At 49.1% G+C, this 16,264-nt stretch overlaps 1 protein-coding gene across 1 annotated transcript in view; it reads right to left on the bottom strand.

Annotated features, from left to right (window-relative positions):
* Positions 1-12,973, bottom strand: part of PITX2 (paired like homeodomain 2) — a 61,848-nt gene extending 48,875 nt beyond the window's left edge. The window contains exons 1-3 of the mRNA XM_069230240.1: positions 12,770-12,973; positions 4,686-4,751; positions 3,762-3,923 (exon numbers count right to left, since the gene is read on the bottom strand). Coding sequence (XP_069086341.1) covers positions 3,762-3,923; positions 4,686-4,731 — 208 coding nt within the window. The 5' untranslated portion in view covers positions 4,732-4,751; positions 12,770-12,973. The remainder of the gene's footprint in view (positions 1-3,761; positions 3,924-4,685; positions 4,752-12,769) is intronic.
* Between the last annotated feature and the right edge of the window lie 3,291 nt (positions 12,974-16,264).

Raw genomic sequence — 16,264 nt, 5'->3', positions numbered from 1 at the left:
GGCGAGGCACGTTAACGGAGTGTTTAGTCGGGATACCGACAAGGCCCGTCAACGCAAGGGCCGAGACCGCTGGCGGGGCGGGGAGGGCGGCCATTGATGGGAAGGCGGGAAATATCGACACGCTGCTGGGAATAAAGAATGAGCTCACAGCCGAGCGGCCCTTTCAGCCTGGACGCCACTGACTGGTTTCAAAAACAAATGCGAACCCGCGTCCTTGTGTAAAAATGAGGAGACGGGGCCCATGTATGCACTCACATACCTGCGAGTTAAGAACAATGTAAACCCCTCTCCTCCGCCCTTCTCGTCCCTTCTGTTTTTTATGTCTGACTATCCTCTGTCCTGGTAAATCATTTTCGGTATTTTCTATCTCCCTCACTACACTTTGTCTCTTTTTCCGCTCTCCCTCTTCCGTCCTATCCTCCCGCCCCTCTTTACTCACTCTCCCCCTTAACCCACCACCCCACATCACCCCACACGTCTGAGCACTCGCTACAGTGTTTCGTAGACAACAGATTCAAGTTTAACTTGGATGCCCCTAAGCATACGACGGGACATTATAAGCCATTTCAACTGATTAACCGCGTCGCCCCTGCGATGATGACGCGCTTCGTGTGACAACAGCCGCCCACTGTCTCCTGGGGTCACAGCTCCTCGAACCCCCTCATAGAATGGCCAGACGCCCGAGCAGTAAATCATAACTATTGAATTGAATTTATTAATCGTAATATAGTGACTTAAAACCTTACATGATATGGTAAAAAAAAAAAAAAAAAAACGACAATTTACCAATACTGAAAATTCAAGTATTTAAAAGATGTAAAGTGCTTATACATCTGCGTTTAAACAATTAAGCTAGTTAGCAAAGCGAGAGGATACAGAATAGTACAGATCGTGGAGTTCCCTGAGAGAGATTTGGTTTTAAGTGCCCATGCCAGCGCACGGTGATATACAGTTTATTTTTTATAAGGCACTCCACCCTTTGGGAGTGCAGCTGCCTTGTCCTGTTGATCAGCAAAGTAAATCACAAGAGCTGCGAATCCGCGGCCTTTCCTCAATCACCACGAGCCGGGTGGAGCAGATTAAAGGGTTACCGCGCTCTGCCCAGATATCTTTTTAAAGGGCTTTAAGGCGCTGCCCCCACCACCACCCTCCATGGAAAACCTACAACGGTGTCGGGAACGTCTGACACGTCCCATGCTACTGACAACCAGTTTGTGCATCTTTGCAAATTAATTATTAATTTTCTGCGGTATTATTATTTTTTTAGTCTTTCTCAGTCCATGGGAAGAGTCATTTTTATCCGATACTAAACCTTACACACGATTTTAAAAGGTTACCACGCTTTTTATTGTATTACTCTATTTTCTGCTACCTTTTGTTCTGTTTTACTTTCTCTTCTCCTTCCGCTCGTTTTCTTTTTTCTTCGTTTTCTTTTTGCCAGCAGCTCGCACTCTCCCGCAGGCAAGAGACGGAGGTAAACGGGACGTTTTGTATAAAAACTACATATCACAAACGAATGGAGAAAACAGTCTTTGCGTCCTGGAAATTAAAAGCGGGCTTGTGGAGTTACGCATTTCTTTTTCTCTTTTCTGAAGCCCTCGCGCAATAATTCTGCACCACAAAAAACTTATAAATGCACGATGCCGCTCTGAAGGGCCTGTTCTCCTTTGGAAAGTGGGGCGTCCTTTGATTGTGACCGCCTGACCCCCGAAAGGGAACAAAATAGTTCCGGAAAACGGCACTCTCCTTTATTCAAACTACCCTGCTACCCAAGTCTCATCCCACTTACTCACTGGCCTAATGAAACGCGTAATATTAAATAATTCTATAATATTTCGTTTATCTGGAATTATTAAAAATAACTTGTGTCTGAAGGGATGGCATGGATTTCAAATTTTGAAGCGCGAATGTATTATCATTGGTGTTACTGGTATTATTAGTGTCGGTCTTATTATTATTATTATTATTATTATTATATTCGTCCTCATTCTTACTAGTTACCAACAACAATCATAGCAGCTGTTCCTTTTGAGGAGACTGAAAGCACGTGCTTCGCGGACGCACTACAGCAGCGGAATCCTACGATTATAAATGCACATTTGGGCGCAGTCCGTGCGGAAAGAAAAAGGTTGTTGTAAGCCACAGAAGCATAGAGAGTGCTGGTGCTTTCTCTGCTCGGTTCACGCACATAATTCGGAAGGTATAGAGGTTATCGCACTTCTGCTTTTATTTTTGCTGATTCATATCTCTATCTTTCAAAACGCAATATTTCATTAAAGGTGTGAGTCGCTGCCTTTTCTTTTTCTCCTTGTGAAAACGTGTCTTTAAAAGGTTTCCGGACGCATGTCCAGCAGGCAAAAATCTGCATAATTCCGTGTAGGCGGTTTCCAAAGCCTCATACCTAATACGTGAATCGAACACGACAAACTGCATTCTAAAACCCCTTAATGAAACGTACACAATTTCCGCTGTACGGTGCAGTCTTTCTACTCTTGGCTTCCGTCGCCAAGGATCAGGGTTCGAGTCCCAGGCTCAGGAGGCGTAGCAATAAGTCATTTTTCTCCCTGTTTTGATTTCTTGAGTGCTAATATTGCAATAAAGTGCTGTCAATGTAGTGCCCCATTCCCCCAAACACTGTCACCACCATTTTACCTCCAGTGACTCGACACTGACGTGCAGCACATCTGCTGCAAACGCCTCATTCATAAATAAGTACACATAAGCCCCTGCACAAAACACACAATGCACGTTATTCCACGTACTCCGTTCAAACTCTTCTTTCCAGGCTGGGAAGGGAATTAGAAAAACAAGTGCACATAGCAGGACTTTAAAAATCAACAAATAAAGAGACAACAGGGTATACACAAGAGGAATTGGATAGACAATTTTAGACACAGCTACATGTGGACAACTTCACAAGGTTGTGGGGCATAAACAGGATCACACACACATATACAGATAAATAAAATACAATAGTCGATCGCATCAAGAAACAATAAATACAGCAAAGAGATACAAACGGCCATTCTGACGCTGTGGCGTTTGTTAGCACCTTTAATAACAAAAAATCCACCGTCCAGTTTCGAGGAGGGCAGTGTGTCTGGAGAAAGAACGTCTGAGTTGGCCTTGCTAGGGTTGGAACTACTAACATTAGGTCACAATCAGATGCCAGCAGTTAGTAACTAGTTTTCCACTTGCCGAACTCAAAAAACATACACACAAAAGTTCATGTCATAAGGGCACTCCACAGCACAGGCACACACTTGGGCGGCTTGGCATGCATACCTATGCAGAGAGAGAGAGAGAGAAACTGGCACACAGACGGGCACAGAGAATTGTGCACACACACACAAGAGCGGAAAATAACGGGCACACTTTAAAGTGACCCAGGCACATGTACTTTGGACACAGACCCACAAACACGTGGCCAAACATATACAGACGATCACACATACACTCCAACGCACACAGATACTAAACAAACAAGCCCATTCGCCCCACGGGCACACGGGGTGCGAGAATGTCAGATGTATCCCCACAGGACGCGCTCGCAGCCCTGCGCTGCCCCAGGCGTGCAGCAGGGGGAGCCCGAGGACTGCGCCGAGACCTCCAGTCACAAATCCCACTCATCGGAAGCGCATACTCTCCCTGTGTCTGCCCAGGGCCCGCCCGCTGCCCCCCCCCCAGTCCAGCGTGCACACTGCCAGCCCCAGGACCCAGCCCCAGGACCCGAGGGCAGGGGGGCTCCACGCTCCTCTTACCGGTGCTCTGCTGCTGGGCGCTCGGAGCCGCTCTTCCAAATAGCGCCTTGGAGCCCACCGCCTCCTTCCGGCCCGCGTCGGGCGCCTCGACAGAGCTGAACCCTGGCTTCTTGTGTTCCGAGTCCTTGGGAAAGAGGCATTCCACGGAGGGGGTCTGCACCCCTAAAGACAGGAGGAAAGAGAGAGAGGGTGTGGTTAGACAGGGACTGGCAACGGACCACCGATTTACACCTCAACAATGAGCAAGGGAGCAGACAGTTCTAAAGCGCTATAGAAATTCCCGAGTTTCAAGTCGAGGCTCTGACCTATCACCCCCTCCCTTACCCCACTAATTGTGAACAGTATGTCTGGATATACAGCAAACCAACCTGCCTATTAAAAATCCATACCCCTGCAGGGTGGGTGGGGGGTCTCAAGGTCAGAGCTGCCGACCTTGGCTCAACATTCTGTGATCCTGGGCAAGTCACCCAGTCTCTCCGTACCTAGCAAAAATGAATGTGTCCTTGTGTAATGCAACTGGTGCTTATGGGAAATGCAATATAACTGGCGCTTACGTGAAGCGCTCCAATACCTTTGGGTCTAGCTCACCTTACATAAGACTTAAAAAAATGTCTGCACCTGACCCGCCACCCCAAAAGCAGGTCAGCCACCTCAGCCCCACCCAGAGGGGGAGTGGTCCCCAGAACCCCAGGCGGCCCAGAGCTGGCAGCACCACGGAGCGCTAGGCCTCTGGTCAGAGGCTGTAGCCACAGGAAGCTTCCAGTGCCGTACGCACCTGTAGGCAATAGGAAATGCTGCGTCTCCCGTGGACGTCACGCGGGCTGACATTCGGGACTCATTTATTAGCGCCTTTATATAGCGCCGAGGTAGTTCCTTCGCCAGAGCACATACACCTTAAGAGTATACCGGAACTTCCGGACTTACCTAATTGAACGCACGCAGAGACCAGTTTGCGACAGTTGGAATCCATTTCCCCTTCGTTATTTTGACCTGGAAGAGAAGACACTAAATTAACCGGATGTTTTACTTATACGGCCAATAATTCCCCCTCCCAGTAATTAAGATGCCTTTTCCCAAACAAGCGAACTGCAGTATTCTAGTATACATACACACCCAAACATTCAACCACACCCTTTGAAACAGTAGCGGGGTCGGGTGATGTGTGCAGCCCTCGGTGCCCTCTCAGTCTCGGTGAGCCATGACTCCAAAGACGCCAAATTCATAGGGAGGGTGTTCTAGGGTTCAGTGCACTGGGGCAGAGGTGAACGCTTTTCTTTTTATACTACGGCGTTTAAACAGGTGATTACTGTGACAAAAGCACTGCAAAATATTGACCGTCACTGCACTTTACTGTATACACCTCCAGGCCTCCCATCAGTTGCTGAATTCAATTCATACAAACGATATAATGTCTGCAAATTCCGGAAATTAATGTCCAGTCATGGCATCATTTCCGGGGTAACATCTGGTTTGGAACCGCCGCTGTTTAGGCCACATTGTACGATAGTGACCATTAAATGTTTATATAGATTCATATAGAGGGAGAGAGAGGATACACACGGGGTAACCATGTAATAAGGTAATGTGTTACCATCAAAGTATTCTTGTGACTTCAAAAAACAAATGTCACGTGCAATCCCAGATGGCAAAACAGGTTGATATTACACGTTTCCACTTTTTTAATATAATATTATGTTTCTTCCGCAGTTTGCCTAAACAGGCGCTTTTTAAAACCATAGAAACCTTTATTGGAAACACTGAAATAGGATAAGTGATGCTGGTTGTCTGTAGTGAAAAAAGCGAGAGAAATGCATATTTTATTTGTATGTGTATAAAAAATTTAAAATCTTAGGAAACAACACACCATTTGGTTTGTTAAAATCACATTCTGTAAATTGAGTTTTCGGACACTTTTCTGTACAAAATGCAGCCAGCAATGGGCACAGATTGAAACTGGAATGGCGAAGCCTTTGTTTACATGCTATGAATAGAATATTGATTCAAAAGGGACAATAGCAAAGCTCCGAAGAATGAGTTGAGGGGAGAGTCTCATTAGGATGCTGAAACCCCAATCTCTCGGGGACCCACAAAATATTTTTCTAATGAACCAAGGTTTAGAGGTTCCTGTCGAAGTTGTGTTTAAATACCACCAGTCATGATCCACATATAGAGTGTATTTTGTTGTTTGATAGTTACTGTAATGGCCGGGAGCAGGGCACCTGGAGCCTTCCTCTCCTGTGTAATGTTCTCAATTACCAACAGTAAAAAAAAACTAACTATTCGCGAAGCTGCACGTACGTATACGTGCTACACTGCTTATAGTACTCGGCAGACATGGAGCAACCTTTTTAAAAAAGAAAACACACACAAACATATGTATCTATATATATATATATATATATATATATATATATATATATATATATAGAGAGAGAGAGAGAGAGAGAGAGAGAGAGAGAGAGAGAGATATTTATTGATATATATATATATACGTGTGTGTTTGCACCCAGCTACGGGGCAGAATGCTATTAATTACAACTGTATGTATGTGTATATATATATATATATATGTATATATATATATATATATACACACCAGGGGCGTGCACACACAGGCAGTGTAGTATCCTATTTATTACCACTGTTTGGTGTGGTTAATGAGAGGTGAAGCCTTGAGTTGGTCATAGCACATTATGAGATGATCATCTCCATATATTCTTCTTTATCTAGTGCAGTAGTTATACACATAAGTTACATATTCAGAAGCACAGAACAGTCTGAATGTATACACCCATAGTATAATCATGAATGTGTTTCAGAAGAAGCACATCTGATAGGGGTGCATTAACTTTCAATGTGACCTGTGCATTAGTAATGTGACTCTTAGCACATTTGCTCCAAATAACCTCTTGTTGGACTACATTTATTTTCACTTGCATGGCAAAATCTGTTTATTTATAGTGGTGGTGGTCGGGGAGAGAGCGCTACTGCCAATATATATCATGCCCTTCCAGATTTACACAAAGACACACACACACAAACCTGCCCTGGGAAGAGGTGACTCGAATTTGTTTGACAGAAGCTGTAAAATCCAGACTCTGCTTTCAAAGATACAGCGTTGAACCCGCTTAGTTTGCAGCATCCCATGACGTTATTTCACAGAGTGGATATCACTCGTCATTCACTTGTAGGAATATGAAAGACGTAAATCCCCCCCCCCCCCCCCTCCGTTTTCACTGCTGGTGTAGCGCCTAACATTCTCGAACGGCCTTAATGTTCCCTACACTCGCAAACCTGCGCTATGGACCCGTCCCTGTGATCAAGAACCGTGAGTTACAGGCTCCTCGGCCTTCGCCATGCAATTACCTGCTCGAGAATCTGTTGCTAATCAGAAACTACAAAATGGCAGCTGACCTAAGCCCCTTAATCAGATTTAAAATTGAGATGTTCGTAAATGATTTTATCCACTTCTTGGAAAACGAGCTCCACCTGTGCCGGTATGGATGTAAATCATTTTATCTGCCTCGTCTATAGCGAGAGGCAGGGTGCTTGTATATTTTAATGTATATATGAATGCATTTATATTTGTACATAGATAATCACATTTAGATATCTATATAGGCAAACATGTTCGTACTAACTCCTAAAGGGAGACAAAAACACAAAGAAATTAACATAAATAAATTTTAATTGACCGATATCAAAAATGTTGATTTAATTAATAAATAGAGGATTAACCCGTCGAGATCTATAGGCAGTCGGGTAAATATATAAAGAGGTAGGTATATACATGTGTTAATATTTACACGTTAAACAGGGTTGGTAAAGGAAGATGGACAGACAGACATAGATAGATAGATAGATAGATAGATAGATAGATAGATAGATAGATAGATAGATAGATAGATAGATTAGTACAAAGTAGTCGATGTGCATTATAGCGGACAGTGCTACGTTGCCTACAAACACGAGGCCTGGTATACTCTGTGTGCAGAGGGCAGCAGGGGCACTCTCGTTGGTGCAGGTCATATGTTGGTGGAGATGTCGGGGGTGGTGACGTTTTTGTGGGTAGCAGCTTGGCCTGCACCCTGGTGACCCCTCCCCTTTACTCCCACGCGCCTAGCCCCCGCCCGCCTTGAAGCCCTCCCGCTCGACGTGTCGCTTTGTGCCAAACTTGGGGGGCGGCGGGGGGCTGCGGGTTTGAGTGATTCCGCAGCGAAATCGCCGGATTAGCGCCTGATTGAGATGTCTGTTCGTGAGATATTACAAAATTCATTATCACAGCTCTCTGCTAACTCGATATGAAGTAACACAGATGGGATTTTATGAGCCCAGGGCTCCCATGTTTACTTATGATAATTTCTGGAGGAATTTGCATGTCATCAGCCCAGTAATCTGCTCTTTCTTCCCTCCCTGGGACGAGGATTCCTCGCTGCTGTCAAAAAAACCTCCTGCCTGCAGGGCCCAAACGCCGACGAAAACAAGGCCCGAGAAAAATACTTCATGATTCCGAGAAAGCGCCTTATTTTGCAATAGTTGTTTTTTTTTTATTCGCGAAGAAGTGCCAACTTTGATTTCTTCACCAAGCGCCTTTTCATGGAAGTTTCACAAATAGTGTTGAGGGGGCTCCCGCTCGCTCCGCTCCTGAAGCGAGGCACAGTTTGTGGGCCGTGTTTGTTCCCCAGTCTTAAGCGGTTGGGTAAACCTTTTCCAAAATGTGCTTTGCGCACGAAACTCCCCGGGAGTGCACCCTGTATACTGACACCGTCTGTGCCCCGGAGCCGCTCACAGCCCCCGAAAACTGTCTAATCACAGTGCATTGGAGCTGGCATCATTTAAGGTAAACACTTCAAATAAAGGCAAAACGGGCATGTCATGGTGGTTCGCGCTCTCTCACACACGCAATATCACCGTCATTAGTGTTACATATAAGAATTCATTTATGTAAAGGTTTCACTAACTTCTCTTACGTATATACAACGTTGCCGATTTTAAATTCACAAATAAAACTGTTTTACTCATGCAGGGCTTTGCTATAACCTCTCCCACCTAAAAGCAGCATTGTCATTATTTAAATTAAAATATACAAACTGTTTAGTCACGCAAAGGAGTGCTAAAACCGCTCTCTCCTATACATCATTGATAAAATTTTAGTTAAAATATACAAATTGTTTTAGTCACGAAGGAGTTTGTAATAACCTCTCTCTCGTACACACAATATCGCTACTATTTAAATTAAAATATACAAATTTAATTATACTTAATCGTGTGCAGTTTTGCCATAACGTCACACGGAACGATGATAACATCAAATTAAGACAAACAGATTGTTTTATTTATGCAATTGTTGGCAGTAAGCCCTCTGTTTCTCTCACACACAATGCTGCTGAGAATAAATTCACATATGCACCTTAGTTTATTCTTACAAAATGTTGCCATGGTCTCTCTCATTCTGACTCATACGTGTTCAATGTTGCTGGTGTAAAATTAACACACACGAAATGCTTTGTGTATGCAAAAGGTCTGCAGTAGCTGGGAGTGCTCACTTTGTTTACATTGCGGAGCAATCTGTCGCCGACAATTATTCATGCAGTTTAATATCGCGATATGAAGTGCAGATCAGGAGGTGAGAAGGAGGGGGGTTCCCCGGTCCATTTACCTAGCTTTTTTCATCACTGTGAACTATACGATACTAGCTTTTAACGCCTCGACAGGGTAATAAGCATATGTGAATTAAATTCTGACGTGTTTCCCGGTGTGCAGGCACTACGTAGCGCCTTTCACCGTGTTTATTAATGCGTGCTTTCAGGCCTAGTCGCGCGCACTGCATAGGCAGAGGACGGAACAATGCGGCACGAAAGCAGGCATCTAATTTATGCATCTTGAATTAATAATGCACAAGGCAAGCGCACGAGTCCCCTCGTCGGCACCGGCGCCCAGTCCGCATCTCCATTACTGGGGCACAATATCCCGGTGCAGCGTTTACGCGTGAGCTCTGGTTGAAAATGCATGCTTGAATTATTTAGGGATTGTAAACAGCCTCACAGCGCCTCCTTTCGACCACTTCAATGCGCTTTGAGAAATATAAACATATCAAGCACGTCGAATTAGCGTTTGGCCGCTAACACTGACTACATGTGATTTTTTTCAAGTCGAACAAACGTGTCTTCCAATGTGTGAGTAGGGTTAGAAGGTAGGTCCACCTCAAGGAAGTAAAATTAAAAAAAGACTATGTTTCGAAAGACAGGGCAATAGTTATTTGCAGTACCTCAAATCGATGAGAAAATAGCGTTCGTTTGTCACAAGCTACGCATTGGGCGTGACATGAATTGAAAACGGGCGTGTGTGTTACATGCAGGGACATCTAAAGGTTTTTGGGGGGGATCTGAGCTAAACATATTTTGGGGGCCCCTATGCGGAACGTTTGAATTTATGGCCCAATTTCAGCTTTTCAACTTTGGCCAGGTCACTGACAGTGCACAGACACATTGGTTCAAATTCTAAACGTGTTTACATCTAATATTGAGAGTTAGTGACTTGTGTTTTCAATATTGTAGCAAATCAGCAGCTCACTAGCATTCAATAATATCCCTGACCCCCTCCAATTTCTCCTTTGTGAGGTCGTTTTGCTCTTAAACTTTTATGGAGGTTGAGTGAAACATCAACACAACATTTCTCTACAAAATGTCTGTTAAAGACACCCACAGATAACCCACATTGAATAAAATAATGGAAAACCGTATTTGAAACAATTTGCTTAAGAATGATTCAAGGCCATCAGGGCTCTGCCAAGGGGCCGCCTGAGAGGCTGGTGCCCCGGGTCATCGCCCACTAGGCTCGGCCTTAAAACGCCTCTGGTTAGATGAGACTTGTCATAAACCGTGGGACAGACAAGGCCATGCTGGTGAAGTAAATGCAAGTTCACCCTTTTTCACTCATCCTCTTAAATAGTTCCTGTGGCTCAGGGTCTCTTTTAGCCTTGCCCTTTCCGAGACAATCATTTTTCGCCTCTATCCCTGTTTGGCGACTTGTGTGGAGATGCCAGGCCAGGTGGTCACGGAGAACGGAGATGGAATGCGTTGGCCTGAAATGGCGCGCGTTTGCAATGCAATTCACGTAGATGTTTGTGACTGCGATTCTGATACCGAAGGCTAAAGCGCAACCAACAGCTGACAAAAAAAGAGAAAAACAGAAATAAAAAAACGACCACTGTGGGGTTCGACGGTTGAACCAGCACAGGGCCTGCTATGAGCGGCCTGGGACAGCAGAAGCTGCCTGTACTGATGTCTGCTTTCCTCCCTCGAGACGGGCCCTGCCATTTAATCGAGCTGCTGATCTGGCAGCCCTGAAGTGACCCACTACCTGGCTAAAGTGAAATAATCTAAAAGCGATTAAAAGACGCGAGCAGTTAATGGAAGCGGACAATAATCCGCGGTGAGCGAAGGGCTGTTCTCCCCTAATTTATCATGCGCCAACGAGCAGCTGGTGAGACTTCTGGGCACTGTGTGGGTGTCGTGGCATTTGCTTTGGATGGAGAACGTGTTTGGAGTGGTGGCGGAGAGGAGGCCGCCTCTGACATGTACGGGCCCTCCCTGGGTGGTAACAGCTGTAAAGGGGTTGCTTACAGAGGTTGTGTGTGTGTGTGGGGGGTGGGGGGGGGTAGCAGTTATTCGACGTGTGGTGCACAGGCAGTGCCGAGTGAATGCACAGGTGCTGGGGGTGGGGGTCCAGCGGCTGCAGAGGGGGTACAATGAGTGGTTCAGTTGTACTTGGGTGTGCACTGGGAATGCCCTGCTGCACAGTGGGGTGTCGAGTACTGGCACAGGGTGGAGCGGGAGCTGCACAGGGCTGTGGCTTGGTGGTGACGCACGTGTGGTGTGAGGCACCAGGAGAATGCCTGGGGCTGAAGCTGCCCGAGGGGAACGAGGAAGGGGGGTTGCTGCGCTGGGGTGTCCTAGGGCTGTACAAGGGTACTCGGGGCGCTAGGCGGTAGACAAGAGAGGGGAGGGCGGGGTGCACAGGGCCTGGAATGGCTGTTTGTGGGTGCACGGGGCGGCAGACGGTGTGCAAGGGCTGCAGGAAGTCAGCGGCTGAGGCAGGGGGCCGCGAGGCGCTTTGAGTGCACGGGGCTCTGTAGGGTGGGAGTACGGACTGCATGCACAGAAACCGGAGTGATTGTGGGTGTACGGGCAGGGGGTTACGGGGGCTCCAGGGAGACGCTGCGCGAGAAGTGGGGTTCCGCAAGGGCCGTATGTGGGGTGTGCCAGGGCTGCAGGGATAAGAGTGGAGGAGGCAGGGGCCCCATGGGCGCTAGGGGTTCACAGCGGCGCTCTGGGCTCGGTCGGATAAGCAGGGCTGTAGGGTGGGGGTAGTGACTGCACAGGGACAGGGGGGATTGGGGTGTACGGAGCGGTGGGGGGTACATAGAATACAGGGGTTGAGGCGGGGGGCGCTGTGAGTGCACGGGAACACAGCGCTGTGGGTGTGGACATTGCACAGGGACTGGAGTGATAGCGGGTACGGAGAGGCGAGGGGGTTACATAGAAGGCATGGGCTGCAGCACTGGCTGCACGAGGGGAGCGTGTGCATGTAGTGCTCAGGGGCTGCACGGGGTGGCTGGGCTGCATAGGGTCACACATGGCTGTGCTCAGGTGCTCGCTGTGGGTAGGGTGTGGTGGGTGGAGCTGAGACGCTGCGTGGCCCAGGGAGTGCCACAGCTGCACACTGCTGTTCAGTGGCTGCATGTGCGGTGCCCAGGCGTCACATGGGTACATGGGCTGTACCAGCGTGGGGTGGACATGAGTGCAGAGAAGAGCGCGTGGAGGCACCCTCGGGGCTCCACATGTGTCTGCAGCTGCACGCCGTGCGCAAGGGCACCAGAAGGGTGCACAGTGATGAGGAGAGCGAAGAGAGCCACAGATCCCCCGAGCCTGAGGACCCCTGTGGAACGAGCACCCGCACAACCTCCCATCTGGGGACAGGGAGGGAGTGCACGGCCTCCTACTCACCGGCTCTAGCAGCGGGGCTCCCGGCCAGTCTGCTCCTCGGCGGATGAGAGCTCCTCTGGTCCTCTGGTGCCCCGGACACGGGCGCCCTGCTGCAGCCCTGGTCTCTGAGCAGCTCCTGCAGTCCGGCTCCCCGTCCCCTCCTGCACTCCGGCTCCTTCTCCCCTCCTGCACTCAGGCTCCCTCTCTGCCCCTCACTCTCCCTCTCTCCCTTTCTGCGCTGGGAGCCACGTGACGTCAGCGGCAGAGATCCCACCAAACCCGCTCAGCACAGAGGAGGGGAGGGGGCGGCCTGGAGCACGAGAAGGAGACAGGGGCCAGGCAGGCAGGGAGGCAGACCGGAGGGGCAGGCGGGGCGGAGGGATGGGTCAGTCAGTCAGACAGATAGGGAGACAGGCACTGCTAGATAGATAGATAGATAGATAGATAGATAGATAGATAGATAGATAGATAGATAGATAGATAGATAGATAGATTGATTCAACATCGATGACTATAGATATTCAAAACATAAATCCATTAGGATGATGTTGAAGAGGCAAAATTGGAACTGTTGAAAGAAAAGGAAGCCATAGAAGAAGGAAGATTGATGGACACATGAAGTGGGAGAAGGAGGGAGGGCAGTGGGGAAGGAAGAACATGTGAAAAGGATCAGAAGGAAAGGGTAGAAGTGAATGGAAGTGAGCTGAAGGTGGAAGGAAATGAAAGTGGAGGGGAGAGTGACTGGAAGGAAAGGAAAGCAGGGAAGTGACGTGAAGTTAAGGGAATGGAAAGGAAGAAGCAGCAAGGGGATGGATGAATGGATGGATCCAGTAAATGGAGCTGGGAAGACCAGGGTCCCCTCAAGAGACAGATTATCACTCTGATGACACCAGGCATCTCTTGGGTACAGTCGAGGGTGAAGGGTGGGCCGGCTGCTGGAATGGCACAGAATGGGGAGCGAAAACCAGAAAACGGACAGTTCATGGTACAGTGGGCGCTGGGCTGGCTTTGGGGCGCTGGCACTCACATCCTCTGGCGGACAAGGGCAGAGACCCTCGCTCCGGACAAGAGATGAGCGACTGGGGGCCAGCGGTGGAGATGAGTGAATTCACAGGAGGCCGGAAGCTGCTCTCTGTAGTAAGAAGAGGCCTAGGCCGGGCCCCATGAGTCAGGCCTGGGAATTGTTCAGTAGTCTGACCGACCCGAGACAGGCACTGCGATTCGAGGTGTCAAAGGATGGGGGCTTGATCAGGACCTCGGATTTCCGTGCGGTACTACCCCTCCCCCCCACGACTCCTCTGGGCTCGAGTGCGCCCGGGTTCCTTTACTGCCCCGTGTCTTACAGCCCAGGTCCTGGACGCAGGGTCACTGGCACCAGCACACGTGCCCCACGGCTGCTCTGTCCCCGGACACACGTGGCCCTCGCCACCCCTTCCCCGCCCCAAGGCAGGTCAAGCCATGCACCGAGCACACATGCACACCAGCATCCCACTCACACCATTAGCCCCGCCCCCGAAGCACGCCTGTACTCCTTCACTGCACACCTGCCCCTCAGCATCCCAGTCTCAGCTCTCTCCCCAAGCACACGCGTCCCAGAGTGCCCCTGATACTTCCACCCCTCCACACCCCCAAGGCGCGCCTCCATCTTTTCCAAGCAGCCTCGTTACAGCATCCTAGACACGCCTTCTCGCCTTACTCCTCTCCTGTGTCCAAGCACATCCACCCACAGCATCACCGTCGCCACCCTGTCACCCATCCCACATATCCCACAGCATCCATGTCACTACTCTGACACTCATCACACATGTGCCGCAGCATCCCTCTCACTACCCTGTCACCCATCACACATGTCCCACAGCACCCCTGTCACTACCCTGTCACCCATCAAATATCCCACATATTCCTTTTCACAACACTGTCACCCAACCCACATATCCCACAGTATCCCTGCCACTACCCTGACACCCATCACACATGTCCCACAGCATCCCTGTCACCATCACATCTCCCGCAGCATCCCTCTTACCACCCTGTCACCCGTCACATGTCTCACAGCACCCCTGTCACTACCCTCACACTCATCACACATGTCCCACAGTATCCCTGTCACTACCTTAACACCCATCACACATGTCCCACAGCATCCCTGTCACCCATCGCATGTCCCACAGCATCCCTGTCACCCATCACATATCCTACAGCATCCCTGTCACTACTCTGACACCCATCACACATCTCCCGCAGCATTCCTCTTACCACCCTGTCACCCATCACAAGTCTCACAGCACCCCTGTCAATACCCTAACACCCATCACACATGTCCCACAGTATCCCTGTCACTTCCTGAACACCTATCACACATGTCCTGCAGCATCCCTGTCACCCATCACATATCCCACAGAATCCCTTTCACCACACTGTCACCCAACCCACATATCCCATAGTATCAGTGTCATTACCCTGACACCATCGCACATGTCCCACAGAATCCCTGTCACTACACTGTCACGCATTCCAAATGTCCCACAGCCTCACTGTCACTACCCTGTCACTCATCACACATGTCCCACAGCACCCATTTCACCGAGCACACGTCGGTCAACAGCACCACTGTCACCCATCACACGTGTCCCACGTTATCTCTATCACTACCCTTTCAGCCATCACACAGGCCCATAGCATGTCTGTTTCTACACTGTTACCGAGCACACATGCCCCACAGCATCTGTCACTACACTATCAATGAGCACAAATGCCCACAGCAACTCTGTCACTGCCCTGTTGTCATTCACACATGTTCCACAGCATTCCTGCCACTACCCTGTCACCCATCACACGTGACCCGCAGCATCCCTGTCACTACCCTTTCACCTATCACACATGTCTCACAGCATGGCTGTCAGTACCCTGTCACCCATCACACGTCCCACAGCATCTCTATCACAACCCTGGCACGCAGCATATATGTCCCACAGCATCTCTGTCACCACGCTGTCACCTAGCACACGTCCTACAACATCTCTGTGACTATCCTGTCACTGAACATACATGTTCCACTGTATCTCTGTCACTACTCTGTGACCCATCACACATGCCCCACTACACCCGCCACTACCCTTTCACCGCGCACACTGGAAGAACGCCCCCCCAACATGGGGGGAGCGCGACCCCTTAGGGGTCGGGGACGCCGGGGCCTAACCCTCGCACTAGTTGTGCGCAGGCTGGCCGAGGCTTCCGCTCCCTCGCGAGACGTGGGAGCGGAAACTCCTAATTTTGTGAACGTTGGGGCAACGTATGGGCAGAACCGGTCTGGGCCGCCGCAAGCCAGTGGGGGGGCTTAAAAGCACCCCCACGGAAGGCTCGGCCTTCTTTCCTGTTGGCGCGGCGGCCCTGGACCTTCTGGCACCATCTTGACCCACCCACCCTCTCCTTAGATTAGGCGGAAGAAGAGAGACTATTGTAACCTGAAGCAACAGAGGGGACCCCAAGGGTGGGTCCCCGGTATAACAACAGAGA

This window comes from Pleurodeles waltl, chromosome 1_1 (genome assembly GCF_031143425.1).
Source record: "Pleurodeles waltl isolate 20211129_DDA chromosome 1_1, aPleWal1.hap1.20221129, whole genome shotgun sequence".
Classification (NCBI taxonomy): domain Eukaryota; kingdom Metazoa; phylum Chordata; class Amphibia; order Caudata; family Salamandridae; genus Pleurodeles; species Pleurodeles waltl.
This window is presented reverse-complemented; position numbering and strand designations above follow the sequence as displayed.